General features: G+C 41.8%; 1 protein-coding gene across 1 annotated transcript in view; it reads right to left on the bottom strand.

Annotated features, from left to right (window-relative positions):
* Positions 1-20736, bottom strand: part of FNDC3B (fibronectin type III domain containing 3B) — a 163518-nt gene that overhangs the window by 54113 nt on the left and 88669 nt on the right. The window contains exons 6-10 of the mRNA XM_009955796.2: positions 15750-15808; positions 10837-10994; positions 8566-8625; positions 5765-5903; positions 5376-5429 (exon numbers count right to left, since the gene is read on the bottom strand). Coding sequence (XP_009954098.2) covers positions 5376-5429; positions 5765-5903; positions 8566-8625; positions 10837-10994; positions 15750-15808 — 470 coding nt within the window. The remainder of the gene's footprint in view (positions 1-5375; positions 5430-5764; positions 5904-8565; positions 8626-10836; positions 10995-15749; positions 15809-20736) is intronic.

The raw sequence follows: 20736 nt of genomic DNA on the forward strand, positions 1-20736 counted from the left end.
ACTGTATCATTTCCGCAAATATTTCTAATCCACCAGTTTCAGAAGGAGAGCAGACACTGTCTGACTTCTTCACTAGCCCGGGTTTCTCCAGCCTGCGTTCCCTATTCTTCACGAGGACAACACACACTGTGCTGATCATCAGGGCCTGCCTAAGGAAACAAGAACAATTCAGCTCCACAAATCCATCAGAATTTGCACAGTACCATAACAGCATTTTAACACAGTTTTTAAGAGACTGGCCTGCTATTTCAGCTATGTTTCAAGCTACACATTCACTTAAACCAGGACACTTAGGTTTCTTTTGGAGACAGCGTTTATCGAGACAAGGGTTTTGAGATTTTAAATGGGTTTTGTTGACTGCATTCCCTGCAGCAGACACAGCAGATAAACACAAAAGGAGGAATTGCCCACTGCAGGTACAGTGGATGTGGAAATAAGAGCACAGTCTGTCACAAGACTTCAATGCAAAAAACTGAATAAAAGCTGCCAGCATCAGATCTGCAACCATGAGGCAAGGTGGCAATCTGCTGCAGGCCATGCCAGCATTAACTTCTGTGTTTGGTTCATACTGGCAATAAAAAGCAACAGATTGAATATCAATCTGACACAGAGCTGTGGCGCAAACTGTCAACAATTACTGTAACACACCCTAATCTCTGCAAAGCATTTATTGTGCAAGCTCTTATACAAGTAACTGAATTTTCTACATACACAAACATTTAGAAGACAGGACCTACGAAACATCCCTAAAATACACACAAACCCCAATTTTGTCCAAGACTCTCCTCTTGAATGTCTCACAGGAGTGGCACAGACACAGAACAGACCTGGAGGGCAGGAAGGTGAGCAAACACAAGCCCAAGCACAAGCGTGGAGCTCCGTGTAGCTGAATTTTGGTGGGCCATCACCCAGATGCACAGCCCAGGATGTCAGCTAGTATAAATAAGCACATCTCTGCTAGCTTCGAGAAGTTTAAAGCTTTGTGGCAGAACAAAATTATCTCCATTTGGCTATGTATAAACTTAATTATTAACTATCCATCACCAAATCGTTAAATAGCGTGACACTGTATCTATCACCCTCTTCAGCAAATTAAAATGAGGTGCTTACTGGATGAGAATTAAAGCTGCTTTTGAGTTATATACAAAACAGTGATACACATTGCACGAGAGGGATGTCTGGCTCAGGAACAGTCCTCCACTTTCCCATAGAGAATGAATAGGATACTCTCGCTACCCATATGCACAAGAGAAACATTTATTTACTACCACTTGATCACAGAATGATCACTTCACATCCCATTAGTAACCAAGGCCTGATTCTTACAGCTGTGCCAGTTGCATTTTTCAAGGCAGTTACACTTTACTGAGTTTGATGAACACTGGCATCAGGAGAAAGCATCACCTTCTCTACAGTGATGTTTTCTGTTTGGTATATTTTTAATGTTATTGTTTCTTTTGCCTACCCTGAATAATCAATCCTGGCACAAAGTCATCAACTGACGAGTTCAGGTCTGTAAAGTTCATAGAAGAGCCAGAAGGTGTTTTCCTTAATTACTAATTTTATTGCCAGACTGCTATTGCCAATCCCAGCACCTGAGGTGCAGGCATGTTCAGATCCTACCAGATTTCAAAATGCCTGAGAAGACAGGCTGATCCTGACTCCTTTGAAGTCCATGGAAACTTTGCTAGCGTATGTCCAACATAACTGAGTGACAATTCGCTGAAGTGATCTTTTATTCTGCTGTTAAAGAATGAAAATCGTCCTCCATAGTTCTTCAGGCATTTTAAGCTAAAACAGTTTATTAGCAAGGCATTACAACTCTAATTCAAAGACTTACATCAGTACTGAAAAAGAATTTGTGTTTTCTAACTAACATGTAATGCCAGTCACATTACAAACCGTTTAATCCAAACTGGGAGGGGGAAAAGGTGGAATAGCAGGAATAGCTTTGTCTACTGACTATCTTCCAGACTCTGTAGGTCAGGAAAAACCCCAAAACTCAAAACTAAACTGAAGCAGCAGCAGCTGGGCAGGACTGGCACAGTGACATATTAAGCAGCATATCCTTCTCTTCATCAAAGCAGGTGAGAACACACCTAATTCCAATGAAGAAACAAAAGCAACTCATTTGTGTTTCACCTAAGGCTCATCTAATGAGGCAAGGGAAGGTTTTTAAAGTATATATGAGAAAAGGCAGCTAAACCAAAGAATGGGAACAATACTGTGGCTATTCTCAGCAAGATACAGTAAAATAAAAAAAAAACGCCAAACCTGCCTCAAACACCTTTCTCCAGTCCCTTGAGCGACCCTCCAGAGAAGCGGGGATCCCACAGTAGGTATGTGGGGTGGCATGGGGCTTGCCGAGGAGTGCTGCACCCAGGGTGCGAGGCAGAGCCCCCTAGCACCCTGCTGGCACTACAGCACCTCAGCCCTGCGGGACTCCCCAGCTGTAGCCACAAAGAGATGAGCTGCTGTCCTCCTGCTACAGTTTACAACCTCACCTCACCCTGGGCTGTAAAACACGCCGCTCCTGCTGTCGTTTTAGAGCAACGATTTATTTTTTGCATATACAAGTGATGCCACCTACACTCCTGGCTGCATTTTTAGATGCTATAAACTGCGCCTCTGCCCTGCGAAAACAGAAGGAACTAGCCGAGATACCGCTGAGCGTCTGACACGCTCCAAGAACAGAATCGCCCCAGAGAGTCAACCTGTTACCCACCACGTGGGAGCATGAAGGGGCTGCTGGAGCCCCTCCCTCGGCGGGAGCGGGTAGCAGAGCTCGAGCTGGGGGAACACGCCAGCGTGCCTGGGGTACAGCCAGACGCGCTCGCCCAACCACCTCCACCGCTTCCCACATCTCCCAAGCCTGATGCCACTTTCGTTTCTATAGTCTGAGGCTGCAGCCGTCGCACGGCAGCTTTCCAGGATCCGCACGTCGCTTGTGTCTTGCAAGGGCTTTCCACGGCTCACTCGCACGCTATCCCTCCCTAGGAAGGGACTCCACTTCTCAAGGCAGACTGCCGTTTTAGGGTGTTTTTCTAACTTTATCGTCAGATAGATTTCTTGTTCTCCACTCATGCAAAGCCCCCTCTGCTTTGCAGCCACAATTTAATTTCCTTCTGATCACTGTTTTTCCCATGTTTATATTTTATTCTGTGCTCTGTAGCTAATGAATGTTGCTCTAGCTGAGATCTGGCAGAGCACTCGCTGTTGCCTGGCAAGCGTTCTCCTCTTCCCTGATGTATTTATTTCTTGATTTCACCGGCACACAGTGTGGCATTGTAACAAAGTCTGTGCTTTTGCTTACGTGGAGTTTACACAACCAAATGTGAGGGTACAGGCACTGCAAATGAATCCTCTGTTGTACTTGGGTGCCACAACTCCAGTAGCTAACTGCACCCTACGTTGGAAGCACAACTTGCAATGGCATGTGAAAAACTGAGTGGAACAGCTTGCCGAGCTCGCTGTTGCAGGTAAATGACGCTCCTGCACACGCAGGCGTACCCAGCCTGTATTTTCAGGCTTTTTCTTCAATAAGCCTCAGCAAGTTTTAACTCAGCAACTCAAAATTGCATTTCTGTCTCATATCAGAGGAAAAAATTTTTCAGAGAAGCTGCACCTGTGGCATTAACTGTCTCACAACCAGACAACTAGACTTCAGTCAGGAGTCATGTCAAACCACTGGAGATGTACCAAGTTAATTTGTGCAAGGCCATTATTCTTTCATCTTTGCTGGCTAGCTATGCACTGGGGTCTCACATTTCAGGATTCTTACTGAGAAAACAGGGAAATTAAAATAGACAGACTAAGGGAATCGGGATGCCTTCATTTTTTCTCATTGGTATATGAGCTAGCTTAAACCAAAATACTTTTCTCCTGTGAAATGCAGACATCGTAACAATTCTTTCTGAAGACAAAACTCTAGGTATACTCGGTATTAAAGGGTTTAAAGGAGAAGAACATTTTAGAATTGCTTTATATCTATCCAAAATCATGACTAGGCTTCATGTGGACAAAATTAACATCAAAAGTATTTGCACTGTATTAGTAGTCTGTTGTTGGTCTTCCTTCTGACAAGACCTTCTGTGCTTCCATTCTCTTTGCAGGCTGGAATCATTCACATTTCCACCACTTCACTGCTCAGTGCTGTTACATTCAGTGTTACCCGTGGCTCCAAGTTACTGGAAGCCTTGCAGGAGATCGAAACTGCACAGTCAAGGTGTCACAGAAGATGTAATGGGATCATCCTGGCCCATCCTTTTGGAGAAATGGCCTTTTAATCTCCTTTTCCCTGACCCCACACTCCACTTTTTTCTTCTTCACTGACAACCTTTCCTCTTCCATTACGCAGAGAGGGGCAACAAGCCATTCTGAAATGATTGTTTCATTTTAATTCAGTTCAGTGGGTTTCATGCAGACCCCGCTTGCTGTGATACTGCACACAATAAATACTTGCACAGCGAGTGGTTCCCAAAGTCCAACATGTAGCAGTATGATCTGGGAACACGTTACTAGTGAAATGAAGGAAAACAATTCATAACAGAATATTCCCTTTAGGATATTATTTTTAGACTAATAAAAGCCTCAAGAGATGTTTCTCAGACTGTACAGCTAAACACCCCTTCACACTCTTCATTTCCTGACTCATCGCCCTTTTTTTGTGTTGACCAAGCCTTTTCTGTCACCCAATACATATTTTTTCCTTCAAAGATGACATTTACTGACTCACGATTTCTGCAGAAATATGGCTTGCACAATGGAAAGGAGGCAGAAAGGAACGGAGGGAGGGAATGCGTTCACAACCAGAACGCACCCTCCAGCAAATCTTGCTTTTGGCACTCTCCCCAACTGAATGCTGCTCACTAACCATGCAAGATCTTTGGGACAGAGAACTTACTTTCCTCCTGTGTCTGCAAAGGGACTAATTGCCACTATGCAAATGACACCCTGAATACATTCTCTGTAGGAAGGGCTGCAAGATGATGCCTCTTCTCCCTTGAGGCACGAATAGTGTTTTATTCTGCACTCAGCATTCAGAAGAAAGAGATCACGAACAGAACTCTAAGATACATCACAAGTAATTAAACAATAAGTAATGCTAATTAACAAATAAAGTACACCAAATGAGTGATAAAAAGTTAGATTTCAAGAGTACAGAAGAAGAACATTGTCTCTTCATAAAATACACTGAATTAAAAGTTCCCCCCCCCGTCCCTTTCACCCTTCCAACTCTTTACCTAAAGCCATCAGGATTTCATTTGCCTATTTCTACTTTCTCCTATATTTAATTACTTTTTTTCACTCAGCAAATCCTTGTAAAGTCTGAGTGCCATTTATTTACGTATTTATTTCAACTAGTTACTACTTACCTCATCCCACTCCAGAAGGTAGCTAGTGATTTTTGAACCATTATCAATGGGTGCCTATGAACAAAAATAAACAAAAGATGATTTGGGGAATAAGAGAAAACTGCTTTCCCCCCCAGGCAAATGACTACAGTTAAAGTGAAACCAAAGCTTGGGGTTTGCACATAGCTTGGCAACCTCTTAACAAACACCGAGAAAAAGCTGGATATAATGAAACACACACATTTTAAAAGTCAAGTCAGTGCACAGGGAGGGATTTGTCAGAGTACAGCAACTTCAAGGCCCTTACTGAAAAATGACTGTCTCAGCTTTCAATTATTTTCAATGGTTATGCTCACTGCCAGTAAACTGTATTTTTCACCGCTTTCTTGCCTGATCCAAGCATTACCTACCTTCCACTGTAAGGTTAAGGAGCTTTTGGTCCTGTGCGAGGGTTTGGGTGGGAAGGGACACTCTGGTGCTGAGCTGTGAGTGGTGAAGCTGACTGGCTCTGAGCAGGATCCCTTTACAGAGTTGTACATTGCATATACCCTGGAAACAATATTCAAATGGGTTATAATCTGCTGACAGTCTGAAGATGAGACAGCATCGCTTCAGCCACAGAATTTAACTAAAGCACCCACGATACCATCCACTAATGATAGATTTCTCACAGACCAGTGGCTATCATTATTCTACTTCACTTGATGCAAGTATGTAAAAAAATTCACAGCAGAAGAGGAATATTACAGTGTTTTGTGCAAATACTCCCACAGACCCCTGAGTTTCCACCATGATTCCCTTGCCTATCACCAGACTTTCACACCTTGTGCTAAAACCCTCTTTGTGACTCAACAGAAAGTATAAACTCATGAGAAAAAGGTATAAACTTGAATGCCTGCTTTACACTTGATTCACATGTACCACGTTGGGTGGTGGTAAATGCTGGTCTCCTTCCATGGGTACGAGCTTCTCTTACACAGCTTAGGTGTCAACACTTAGTGGACTTCCATGAATGCGAACTAACACACCTCAGGAACATTACTCTGATAAACTAAAAAAACCCAAACCTTCAAAGCAAATTTGATTTCAGACAAATCCTCTATATATCAGCAAGGAGTGGGATATACAATACCAAATAATGTGGGAAAGCGAATACAGTATAGTCGAGCATTTCCTCACAAGGTGCTTTTCTCTGAAAAGTTAATGATGTTATTTTTTCCCTTCACATTTTCCATGCAGCAAAAGTAAAGTTCAAATTGGAAGTATTCTACTCAAAAAAATGTTCAAACCATGACCAGACGATGACCTCTGAGTTGGCTGTAGCTATTGTGTACTTGAATGCAGAGTTTAAGAAAGGGCAATTTCTAAATTTGTTTTCAGTAGATAAGAGTAATTTATGCACAATGGCCACCTACGTAGAATCAAACCTTTTACAGGAGGTTCACAAGAACCACTACAGTGCTCCTTTACCCATCACCTGTTAGCAGTCAGGAGTGAAAACAAATGCAATTAATTAATTGAGCCTGCATCTGGCAAATGGTATGTACGTGTGCTGGAAATCAGCATAGCCAAGCATCAAACACATACCATCGGGGAATACGACCATGCAAAAATGAGCTTAATGAGCATCTTCTGCAAGTTATTGAAACATTTAAGTGCAGTCGTCTCTGAAGGCACCCAAAGAATACTACTTCAAGAAACGCAGGTGGTAGATTCAGAGTGAACCAGGTTCCCCTGGGTGCCCAGGGCCCAGCAGGGCAGGAGTAAGCGCAAGCAGCGTGTCTGTTCAGAGACAAATCCTTGAGAAATGCTGCCAAGGTTAGGCAGACCCAAGGTGATCTGCTGAGTAACTGTTAGCCCCATAAATTTCTTTACTTAACAGATTTCTTTCTTCACAGTCGTTAATACATAACGCAGTTTCAGTGAAGAAAAGAACTGTCATGGAAAGCAAACAGCCAGTCTTTTCAGCGTCGGTTCCCTCCACTACAAACACACGCTGCTGCTTTTTCAGTCTGATTTTTATATTTAGCAGTCACTTCTTTTTAAACAGAAGTTATTGCTAACTGTTCACAAATGATTTATGACTTGGCAAACCTGCAGGAAGATGGAGGGAGCTGTAGGTAGGGAGAAGTCAGCTCGGACACAGGACAAATACCCACAACGCCCCTAAAAATCATAAGACCTCAACAACATGCTGTGCATGGGAACCGCTCTGCTGTTTGAAGCCAGTTTTAAAAGTGATGCTCAGTTGCTTACAGCAGGAAGCTCAGTGGTGTTTTACAACCTTTTCCTCCTTGCTACCATCCATTTGCTGCTAGGGCTGGGACTACTGCCTGACCTGGGAGCCTGTGCCTTTTACTTATTTACAAGAAGTTATTTCTGATCTTGTGCTTCCACTTGAAAAGTTCATTTTAGGGCTTCGCTAGAAACTATTCTTAAAAAACAAAGAAGCTATAGGTTCAGAGCAAGACAGACACATTTTGGTGTTGGGTCTTTTTTAGAGCTCAGAAGCAAAATGTTTGCTCTTTCAAGTTTTACAAACGGGAGCAGCCTTGATGTGAAAAAGCATGCCAAACCTCACCCTTGTCTGGAAAAACAGAAGGAAACAATAGACAGGAGTGAAAGGATTTCTTTTTAAAAGGTTATCGAGCATAAGCGAACAGGATGTGGATTTGAAGCCTTGGTTCCTAAGCAAAGTCTTTAAAAAAAAAAAAGCAACACGAGCAGATAACACAGATGGTGTTAAAATCATCAGGGAGCAAAACTGAGAACGTGTTAATTGTTAATAAATGCGTAAACCACATTTTTAGAATCAAAGAGAAATATACTCTGAAAATATCAAGAGAGGCCAGGGTGAATCCACTTTTTTTTGAATAAATGCCGAAATTACTATGGTCAGATGGATGTGCAATCAGCAGATTTACTTCACGAAGCAAGGAGTGTTTATGAAGAAGGTGTGCTGGAGTACTTTCAGTGCTAGCACACCTATGTTACAATAACTGAAGAAATGCCAGTTCCTTGAGACAAATTTTTAAGAAGCTGGAGGTATCCCACTTTCATACACAAGCACTTCCAGGCCTGTGACACATATAGACACAAACACAGATATGTAGACGTCTTTTTTTTCCCCTCTTACTATAGCAACGACAACATGACAGAAAATGGATTGTTGAAAAAGCACTGTTGTGACTTAAAAGTCACACTAACTCACCTGACATGATAATCTGTTGCTGGCCTAAGGTCTTTCAGGTTATATTCTAATTCTTCTCCACTGCAGGAAAAAAGCCCAAACCCAACAAATCAATAAATGATGAAAACCAGCATCACACTTGGCACAGCCAGTGATTTTTCAGTGACTTGTGACTCCCTTGTATTGTGATTTGAAAGAAGGCAAAAAAAAAAACCCCACCACAGAAAAACAGTAGTAAACAATATACCAACATTTTGTCAACACACTCCATGTTTCTTTAAAACTTTATAAAGCTCTGTATACACAGAAGTAGTTACCATCCCAATGTATACAGTCAATATATGGGTTTATTTCAATGCTATCCTTAGATTTTGTTGATATTTGCATAAAGCCCAGTGTGTTTTTCAACCCTCCCAGTGCAAAGACCAGCAAAATCAATACATTACTTCTGTACTTTCTTCACATTCACTATTTCAAAATACTTTTAAAGTGAGAGTCATTGAATTTCAGAGGGAAATGTATAGTCTCTTGCACAACCATTTCACTTATCTGATTTCTCTTCCAGAACCACACTCTCTGTGAGGACCATGACAAGGAGACATTTAATTAATGCCCTAACAGCTGAACCCAGATCTCTTCCAATACCAAGAAAAGTAAAAGAACAGTTTCACACATTTTAGGAAAAAAAGCCACCATATAACCTATTCATTTCAAATGTAGCCATCATAGTTAGGGCTATTCTTTTTCTTTTTGGCTTGTTTGCTGGTAAATGAACACTAGGCTCAGTCATGTGTTGCCAGTTCTGTGAAGATTAAGGTATGGGTCAGTGCTTAATAAGTAATAGCCATCTCATGTAAGTGCTTGGCTTAGTCATGGTTTTATTAAAATACGGGAAAGAAGAAAGTTCTCAATTTAGCATAAAGTAGTATTTCATAGTGAGTTGGACAAATAGAGGGAGATGTCTCAAAATGAAGAGAACAAAATCAACCAGAAAGTATATGCCAGAAATCCACCAAAACCCCTTCTTTTTTTTCATACAATCCAATACTCTGCAAATTCAGTTTTTTCCCTCTGAAACAAGTACACCTCCTTGCAAAGACAAGGTATTCAACATATTGCAGCCTTTCTTCTGCCTATAGTAATAACGGTTACTGCTGCTCGTGATGGAGCGTGCCACATTAAGCTAATGGCTGTACTCCGGCCAGCAGCAGGAGACAGATTACTACTAACAGCTTTAAAACAGATGCACAACATTTCATAACCAGAAGAAAATATGCTGCCATCACACCAGCAAGCACAAGTAGTACTAGAAAGTGTCCTTCCCATTTTAAGAGCTCAGCAGCACACATTCATCCATAGGAGATGCTCTCACTGGCTCACAAATAACTAGTGTAAACGCCAGAAAAAAATAACTGAATCAGGCAGCATTTCCCTTGTTAATATGCTCTCTTTATATTACCCAAGACAGTTCATGCAGACCTGCCTCCAGGATACCCAGAGGAATACCCCAATTCACAGGACAGCATAAGAATGGAGATGGTTTGGTCTTGAGAAGTAATTCCATAAATGCTGTATCACCTGGACTTTATTTAACGAGATTTGGGAAGGATTAGCTATTTCGCAATAGCCTAAGTCACATCTCAAAATTTTCTTTCCTAGACGTCATTAGCGAGGAAAAAGAAAGGCATTAACACCGTATGTACCTGACCACAGAATGAGCTCAGAGGATCAGTGGAAGGAGAAACAGAGAAATACCTCAATTTTTACGGAATTCTGCTGAGAGCCAAGTACTCAGGTTTTTCTGGGCAGCCTATATAGCCTACTCATTGGAGTACTCCCTCCTCTGATCATCTAAGACATCATGAAGCAGTAAAGCCCCCAAACTTTTGCTTGTTATCTCAAAAAGCAAGCTTTACTGTTCTTAATTTGCAAGTCCACACAAATCTAGCCCATTAGCTATCCTGCCTGTATGGTGTACACAAAAGGGTTTGACATTTAGCATAAGAGAAAAGGTAACCTTTCGTTGGCAATGGGAGAGAGAGACAGCTTCGCATGCAAGATCTGCCACGTGCCGGGGAGGTGGGACAGGAAGGCAATTAGGGACCTCATGACATGCACTCAACCAGCTCCCTGCGAGCTCCTCCAACAAGGGGGGCTGACGGGACAGACTGGGGGCAATTACAGGCTTTCAAATGTGCCTTTTTTCTGCGACTAACGGGCATGCCAAACACCCTGAAAAGCTCAGAGAATTTATTCCTAAGGAAAACAGAAGTGCAAAAATGATGCTGTTACCTGTAAATTATCTTGTATTTTCCATCCCTCCCTTTATCTGATAAGGCAACCTCGTAGGTACAGGTGTAAGGCAAACCGTTGTTGTGTCTATCTGCATTTAGAAGGCCAGTGGGAGGTGACCAGGAAAGTAAAACTGTTCTTGCTTGAATATTTGTAACCTATAAAAGAGATATCAGTTACTCTGAATTCCGTGAAAAACTCTATCCTCTAAGTAGTTGCTTTTTGCTTTTATCTTCACAATCAACTTCTTGAAATTTCAGGGCTAGAGGTGAGAAGTAAAAGGTGAGAAACGGTCATCAACAACACAAAACAAAAATAGACACTTGTGGTATAAATTAATCTCTAACAGATGAGGAATACAGAGAGATGTCCCCCCTGCAGGGAACTGGTTCGTCATTGTCTGAGCATCCAGCAGAGGATGCCTCGCACCATTCTGGAGGTACCTGCTGCTGTGGCTGTTACCAGAAGGGAAGTGGAACTAAGTGGAACAAAGACTTTATCCTATAGACTGTTTTGCACACAATTATTTTTCTAAAGCTTTTGTTAGGGAGATTCCCTAATAAAACTCTGATGGCTTTTTCAGTCATCCTGTTCCTTCCTGTAATTGGAAACTGCAATAATTCAACTGCAAATAAGTAAAAAAACCCCAATTCAATCTGCAAGGTTACGCTGACCGAAAAGCATAAGGGAAAATGGTAACACAAGTCCAACCTGTCAATTAAAAATGACATTGCAAATCAATCACTTTGGGCCCTGAGAGAAAGACTGCATGTATGATCTGTGGTCACCCCTGGGCACGACACCTCGATGGCAGATGCATGAGGATTCTCTTTTAATAAAACACAGAGAAAATCCCTCAAACCCCTGCACCCAAACAAATTTATCACCCCACCAGTGCAGCTGTATTCTTCTGGAAACACAGCTCCACATAGCTCCAGGCTGACCGAGCTTACACAACTAGCATCGGCTCTCTCACCAGGAGAGCCCGCTGGCACAGTGCCGCAGGCATCGTTCATCAGCTGCACGTACTGAAAAGCACCTTCCCAGAGAACAGCCTTCTGTTATCAAGCCAAAAAAGAAGAAAAAAAAATCCTCTCCTCACCACTGTCTCAAAAGAAAAAGAAATAAAACCCAATAGTTGCACTGGCAGTCTTGGAAAGACAGCCCAACGTTTTTATGCACACCTTCTGAAAAAAGCTCAGGAAAGCCTCAAAAGCCTCAAGCTCTCTGCCACAAACTCTCCACTTGTTGTAATGAAAATGACTATGTTTTTCTTTCTTAATTGTAGTGAAAACACAAAGAATATTATTTTAGCTAGCCTCCATGAGGAGGCATCAAAGCATGAGGTTTAATATTCTTTATTCATGTCTCCTATGCCTCAAATTTCACTGGTTCTATCATTTTAACAGATTTTTCCAACACACAGAGCAAAACGTGGTTATTTCAGAAGGTGTAAGATGAATGATGCAGGTGTTCAGTTGTACATTTCCAACACTTCTCTTGAGACAATTGAACACCCTACCCTTAAATGATCTGGTAATGAAACATGAGCAATCAGCTTTCAGGGACTGCTTGTTTACAAACCCAGCTTCTGGATATCTTTATATAATGGAGAATATTTAACTTCTTGCATGAAAACACATTGCTTCCAGCTGAAGAGCACTGCAACTGTTGTGTGTGATACCCATACATCAAGCAGATTCTTTCTGAGCAAGTCATAAATCTGTTTTTAGACTGACAAGTACATGACACCATGAAATGCCTCATCTTAACTTAAACATGGTGCTCTCAAAAGGTAAAGATTTTAACTTATAGCAGCACACTTCAGTCTTGCCAAAAAAAAAAAACCCTCTGTTCAACTAATGTGGAAAACAAGTTGTAAGGCAAGAAGTTTTAAGTAATGTCAAGCTTTTTTTTATAAAAAAATACGAATATGCTAATTCTTGTATGAATTTTCAGAGGATTTCTTACCCTAGTCACATTTTTCTGATGCTATGAAATACGTGTTTGCTTCAAAAACTTGGACCAGTGAACAGTGATACTGGATTAAATAGCTTCATAGAATGACGAATGATTCAATTAAGTTAAATTTTTGAGATATATATACACACAAGTGTATGTGAATGAAATTGTGACAGAGATACTTAGAGCTGAAAGTCTGTATTTTAAATAATATTTTGATCAGAAAACTGAATAGTAAGATCCAAATAGATTTTTTTTTTTAACATACATTACTATTATGCCAGCTCAGCCCATCAACACGCAGTTTCTTTTATTATGGAAATATGCTTGCATAATTGTTTTTCAGAAATTCAGACAGACTTGGAGCTGGAGGCATGATATCCTGCCAATGTTCTATTGAAATGTTTTTCTCTGACTACTCACAAGGACACACGTATATATTCTCGTACGGCAAAAACTCTGACCTTTCACGAACGTTAACAATCTGTAAAAAGTTACGTCTGTTATAGTTTCTTAAAATGAGAGTATCTTATGGACTAACAGCTAGAAACTGCTAGACTATTATTCTGAAGCCAGTGTGCAGACATTTCCATGCAGACGATAAAAAGTCCAAACCCAGCTGCTAAGCTGCTCCAGCTACACCACCACCTTCTTACTGATATGGCATTCAGAGTGGCTGCTGGCCTGCCTTGATGGTGTTATGTACACAGTAACTGCTGGTGGAGGTTTAAAAATAAACACCAGAAATCGTTCAATACAATTCTTAGCTGTGCTGAGTACACACAGCAAGTGTAGTAAAGCAAGTGAGGGGTCACTGTCTGCATGATAAAGTCAGAAAAGGCAAATCTATACACTCCCTGGGTAGAGAAAGCAGCACAGTACCGTGCATGCCAGGGCGAGCACCGGGAACGGATTTATTTGTGTGGCTAGAGATAAACGTACCTGCTGCTCACCGACTAACAGGCTCGATATCATATCACGTTTAGCAGCCAAAGGCGTATCTCTTCAATATCTGATTTAAAGGCCAAAGCCACCACTTAACTCTACCAAGGAACTCCTACCTGGAGCAGGAGCCACCAGCTTTGCTGTGAAAAAGGGTAAGTTAAATAAATGGGGTTATAACTTGCTAAGAATAACAAGCAGGCAGTCGCAAACCAGCTTGGTAGCTTTAACTCCAACTTTTCTCACTTACACCTGGGAAAACAAGCACCTTGCAAAAAATACTGAGCAGCTGAACACATCTGGACCAGCCCTTTCCACACTGTAAGGAACACCATCACGATGGCAGGCTTAACGTCACTACTGAACTTGCACGCATAAATACTTAGGTGTAAGTAAAAAACAGTTCATTGTTCATTAATGGTGCCCTAATTCCATCTGACCAAAATATAAGCAGCCAGAGCACCTCTTCATAGGCTGGGCAGGTAAACCCTCGTGCTGCTTCCTAGTTACCCCAGTCTGTCTCATCTGTCCCCAAAATTGCTGCGCTCGCTTTGAACAGGACTGGCTTGGCCTTTTAGCTGAGACCTAACAAAAGATTCTCCCACAAGGAGTTTTGTATGTCTGGCAAAAAGCACAGTTAATTAGTTTCTGAAAACTTCTCCGTTTACACAGTAAATGCCTGCTTTCTACGCTATCAAAACTCAGTGGTGTAAATAATTATTTTGTAAAAGCCCCTGGGAAAGAATCCCAACTCCTGCACTACTTTAATAAGGTTACAAGACTGATGAATATCGGTCCTTCCCGTCTTTCAGGTAATGAACAATGTTTCTGTACAACTTTCATTATCTTTCAAATTCCGGGTTAGCATTCACAGGCATCGTGTGGTTCGGGGTTTTATTGTATGTGTGAGAACTACACTGCAAGCAACATTCATTTACTCCCTTGAGGGCAACGTCTGAAAGACTCGGGGGTCAAATGAATTCACGGTTATTACCGGGTCGAGATTTTGCTTTTAAACTATGGCTCTAATCCTGCAATTTTAGGCAAAAATCCCAATGATTAAATATGAGTTTCACCGCAGAGCAAATCAGCGGGAGCAGGCTGCCTTTTGCAAAGTCAAACTAATGTTTGAGCTCTGACTCCAGGGACCTGCGGCGTTTCCCCGCGGGAGGTGATGTCCCCCCGAGCCATGCCTTCCGATGCAGCGACACTGCCCTCCGCCTCTTTGGAAACCCAGAATCAAGTCTCCCTTCCCTCACTGAGGTATTTGCTTTAGAAAATGCTTAATTTGTCAGCTATAAGATAAATTAAAAATACATTTCAGTTTAAATAAAAACATGGGGGGAAAACAGTAAAAGGCTGCTTGTAAAAATTTTTTTGTTTGGTTTTAGCACTTTCCAAGGGCTTGTTTGGACCGTTCATTTAGATCCATAATACTCTTCTGGTCTTCATTTGATACACCAAACTAGAAAAACATCATATTCAAAGGGCTTACAAACAGATTTATTAATAACCTTACCTGACTGTGGTCACACCCAGCATTATGGTTATTTACATGCTCATTCGATTCCATTACAATTCACATGCTTTTATGGCTCAGACAAATGTCAAATATAGTAATCGCCATTGAATAATAGAATTAGCTTAATTTAATCATAACAACAGACATAAATTGCTCATGACAAATAAAATTAAACCCAGGGGAGAGAGGGTAGGAGCTAAGTAAAGCACCCCAGTGCACTAGGTTCCCCATCACAGCATGAACACTGGGAGCTGCCCTCTGGAAACAGGTGTGATTCCTGCAGTAGGCAGAGCCCACAAATACCTACGAGCACAAAAGATGCTTCAAATTTATATCCTGGCAAAATGAGTTAGATATATACAGCAGCAACAGTCTACTAAGGAAAAAGTTCAGAGGTGTTCCCCTCTGAAATCATCGGTATGTTAGGACACCATCTACTCATCACATTTGCTATTTTCGGTGTGTCTGGTAATTTGGGATCACATACCTGTGGTTTCTCCATTCCAGAAAGAATGTCTTGAACCCTTTTTGTTTCTGAATCAAATTCTGTAAAATAGAGAATGTGGAAATAGGAAGAAAAATAAATGATCGAAATTAAACAAAAATGTCAGCTATGTCAGTAATTCTTCACGAATTTGTAAATAGGAGACAGACATTACCTGCACATGAGCATCAGCTGTTTTGCTCTTGTGAATGGAAGGCATGCAGTTCCATGGATTAACATTAAAAAAAATTATTAAAGATAAAAAGGAGGGAGTGAAACTTCCAGTAATTGCAGATATACAGAAAGGTGGGATTATTTGTAGAGGTGTCTTCCACAAACAGTGTTATTACTTGGGATTGGCTTTCACAGAGCAAAACCATCCTGTTTCCAAAGCTTGGCTGTGGAGGAGGCCCAAGAGTTTCTACATCTCCATTATGGCTGAACCTAATCCTGGTTTGTTAACCAGACATATCCTGACTCCATCGGCTGTAGAGCTGGGCTATCCACCAGAGCACCAGGCTACCGGAGAGGATGAGCATCCTTGCCCCGTACGGGGAAAGCCCAGCCGAGCTGCGCAGTGTGCCTGCCCTGAGCTCCAGCACCCACCCCACAGCTACCTGTCCTTAAACGCTGTTATCGTGCAATGCTCAAGGCTCTTTCAACAGCCACCTTTCAATTAGGGAGGTAATAAAGTCTCGCCAGGCTAATTCGGCTGCCCGACTAGCAGTAGTCTGTCCTCCCTCCCTGAGCCTGGCGCCTGGTACAGCAGCTCTTGCAGGGGCGACACAGCATTATCACCAGGCAGGGTGTGAAATACTTCCCCTAAATTAGCTGGATTAATTGAGCACAGAAGGCAGAGGCCATCATCTGAGCAGTCGAGTCAGCCTTTCCTCCATCCTCCCCCCCCAAAAAAAAAGTCTTGAGGTAAAACATCAGCTGAGAGTAATGAGGTGACACAAAGCAGCTTTATTCATTTTGGACAGCAGCACAGAGAGGCCTCACTTTCCGCTACAGTATTCTCTAATGGAAAACCAGGAACATGTTTTTTCTGGTTCCCCCCCATCTTTTTTTTTTTAAAAATGGTAATGTAAAAAGTTTGCTCATGAAAGCAGAAGAATACATCACACCTAAAGCAAAATGAGCAGGAACTCTTTATAAATCTGGCATAGGAAGCAAAAAAATATTAATAAAGAAAAAAATTGTAAGATCAGATCAATAGCTTTCACAAATGATTCCTCCAAAGCCTGACCTACTTCTTGTAGCCCAAGAATGTGTCTTTATTTTTGTCTGTGACCTGCTTTAAAAAAAGTACATCTTCTTTTTAAAAATTCCACATGCTCGGCTGCCAAAAAATAGAATTGGCTGAATGCTGACGGCAGAACTCCAGTGTAAATGCCCATCTCTCCCTACAAGAATGCACCTTGGTGTGGAGTGGGAATGACAGATCTCCTGCTCCATGCATTCCTGGATTCCTTTTAGTCTCAGCCACTTGGAAAAGAAAGGAGTAGCAATAATTCAGGAGAAGAGGAGGACAGCATGATTGTTTTTTTCCATAGTAGATAACCCTCAGAGTGCACTATAAAGTGGCAGGATTTAGCCAGCATAAGATAATACTGACTTGTAAACTACACAGATGGACTAGAACAGCTAAGGAAAAGGTGGAGATGCTGATCCAAGCAAAAATGTTATCAAAGTCTGGGGTGTTTCAGAATTCAGGGTTCCCTTCAGCATCAGGACAGAAGTAGGACTGCCCCACACAAGACTGGATCCAGATCTGGAAACTGCAGAGGTCCTGCAGGCTTATCTCGAAGGGATGCTAATGAGAAGCAGCTTCTGCAGCTACAGAGTGTAACAAAAATGCTGCTACCATTTTATCGAACGTTTATGCTTATTATGTCACCCCTAATTACAACCCCCAGAAGCTAAGCATGAATCATTCTCAACCTTAAATCCCAAACATGTGGACTGAATTTTCTTTCCTCTCTCTGCTTTCTAGCAAGGATGCTATCTGTGTCACACTAAGCAGGAGAGGAAAATAAACCCTGAAGCCCAAAGAAATCTCACTTCCCTCTCCTGTGAAAAACAATCGCTTTGTACAGTAACTAAGTCCTCTGACCCCCGCAGGTCAGGGCTGAAGGTACAAACTGCTCCAAATACAGGAACTGACTTTGAGACCAAAGGCAGTTGGGTATACCCAGCAAATAATAAAGCAGATTAGACTTAGCAATGAAGAGTCCTACTAAGGAAATTTTTTTATATCAACTCCCCAAATACGTAGCTTGTTCACAAGGAGAAGGCTCTGGGTACCAGATACACTGTGGCTTTTAGTTACTAAGGACATGTGGATATTTACATGGACAATGTGGACACTTATGTCACCAAGAGTTTAATACATATAAGCTGGAGGTGAAAGAAGAAAAATCTGCTTTGAAGATTTTGGGGAGAGGGAGAAAGGGAATGGGACACACACAGACCTAAGGTGACAACATGAGTGCAAAAAAATTAAGAACTGAATTTAAAGTTGATGAATAATACACATATGAGTGGGCACCACAACACATTTTCTAAAGGATAAGAAGTATCAGATGATGGACATATGCTGACCAACGGTGTCAGACACCCCCTATGCTGAACCTCCCGAGAAGCGACCACTAGCACATGCAGCACACACACCGACCACTTCACGTGCATAGAGCCCATGTATCCCATGTGGCCGACGTGCTAACGCCCTGAATCATTCTACAAGAACTGCAAAGAAAGAAGAGTCTATAGGAAGAAGTGCCCTTTCATCACAATCTTTGAAACCACTGTATCGTATGGAAAGGACAGTGTGTGCCTTAGAGCCCCGCACTGAATTCAAACCAAAAAAATCCCACAAACAATAGGTAATGCCCTGTGAAAATAGAGCAAATATAAAATTAAAGACAGAAAGCAAGAAATATGCATGAATGATGTCTCTAACAGCATCAGAGAATAGGTCAGGTTGGAAGGGACCTCAGGAGAGGTCAAGCCCAACCTCTGTCTGAAAGCTATAAAAACAGCACAAAACTGCCCCATGGAAAAACTTGTTAATAAAACTGAAGCCAACCTTTTTGGGAGGCAGAAAGTAGCTTACAGAATTGTCCCCTTCTTACAGTATTTCAAATACATAGTCTCCCATTACAAGAGTCATAAAAAATTCTCAACCCTATGGAGGGTTGATCTCCTTTCAGTAATAAACATAATTATTCACAGTCTCCTGAGCTAGACTAAGCTAAGGACAACGAATCCCTGTCCTGAATCCCCCCCCACTCAGTAGGGATGTTGGTCTTACCTGCCAACCTCTCTCTCCTAACACAGTAAGTATCAAGCTCAACATCTTTCATCCAAGCCAACAAAGAGCAGAAATCCTTTTGAAATAGAAAATGACAGAGAAGAAAAAAACCCATTTTATACGCTCTATACAGAATTGGTGAAAAGCCGTTACTCCTCGCTCACTATTATTTTTAGTCATCAGGCACTGAGGACTTTTCTACTAGATTAGCTCACTGGAGCATTTAGGGACAAGGAGCACGAGCGTCTCCCAGACGTCACAGATGCAGCAGTAGAAAGGTGGGGAAGAACAGGAGGAAGGAAAAGGAGAAGCCTTGATGTAAAGTAGGAGACTAAAATTCAGAAAAAATTACCTACAACTGCTCGGGAAAGGTGGTGAGTGGCTGCGCACGATCCACCCACTTAGCACTAACTGTCCTTGAGTAACAGACAGCTGATCTGCTTTTAAATCTTTGTTCCTTCCTCTCTCTTCCTCAGCTAATTGAGGATCTGACACAAACCCATAAAAGCTCTGTATGTCAATCCCCGACATTAACACTGGGGCTTGCAGAGACAGGCAGCAGACACACGCTGCTTTCCCCCTTTGCCATCGGGAACACAAGTTCAGTCACGTCAAGGAGGAGCCCAACTAACACTTCAGGTCATTGTCCCATTATAACTTTTCCTCTCAACATCTGTTCCCCACATCTGTCGCGGCACAACTCTTCCTCCTAGGAGGAAGCTGGGGGTGGGGAGGAATTCCTTGTGAATGCTCAACGGGGTCCTCTGAGGGACAGCACAAAAATCTGAGTTATCCCGTAGATCTCAGTGTCTAAGAGATATTATAGCTGTCCCAAGCTACTGCAGTAAGTTCTCATTCCCAGGCTGTGGGTTACTTGGATCCAATATTTCAGACTAACCTTTCGTAGCAGGGAAGCCAGCTGTAAGACCTGGACCACATCTCAGTTTGTATTTTGGTCATCTCTCTTTTTTTCAGAGTTTTGGGTCATAACCAAAACTCCACAGATACAACCGAGAGTAAATGCCCCTAAAAATTAAACACTTTCCCAGCAGCTGTTTGGTGCTGACAGGGTTGTAACGTCAAGTTTTGCTGAACTAAAGCCTTTTATTATAGGCTTCTGTTAGCCTGTGTCTATGTTCCCTTCTGCACGTACAGTACAAATATAATTTTCAGACCTTTCCAACCCTACTTTTGAACACCAAGCATAGCTTTAAAAAACAGGAAAAAAAATACATGTCATTTCAAGGTAAGTTTGAAGTTTCCATGAATAGTGTTCATGTTTGTAAGAACAGCAGCTGTGTATGTAAATGGTTTGAAATAGCTAAAAGCTCTAAACTAATTAAGATTTTCCCATTGCAAATACACATTTTAGGTTTGTTCTGCATTCTTTCCTTTGCAGAGAGGAAAAGGTCCAGCTCAAGACTTAGCTTCTGGCCACAGAAAGTATTTACTGTTTCAACAGCCTTTCCATTCCAAGGGAATGACATCAGCACTAGCACTTCACAAACTTTTAGTCTAATTCTCAAGCAGAGCTCCATGCTCACAGATATGCCAGTCATAACATGACATGCTTTCTCAGAATTTGTTCCAGATTTATTGGGGCTGTGACCGGCTTTAATGCTAGGAAAGATCTTTTATCAGTCACGTACAGCACAACCTACAACCCGCAAGAAAAAG

This window comes from Leptosomus discolor, chromosome 7 (genome assembly GCF_034619465.1).
Source record: "Leptosomus discolor isolate bLepDis1 chromosome 7, bLepDis1.hap2, whole genome shotgun sequence".
Classification (NCBI taxonomy): domain Eukaryota; kingdom Metazoa; phylum Chordata; class Aves; order Leptosomiformes; family Leptosomidae; genus Leptosomus; species Leptosomus discolor.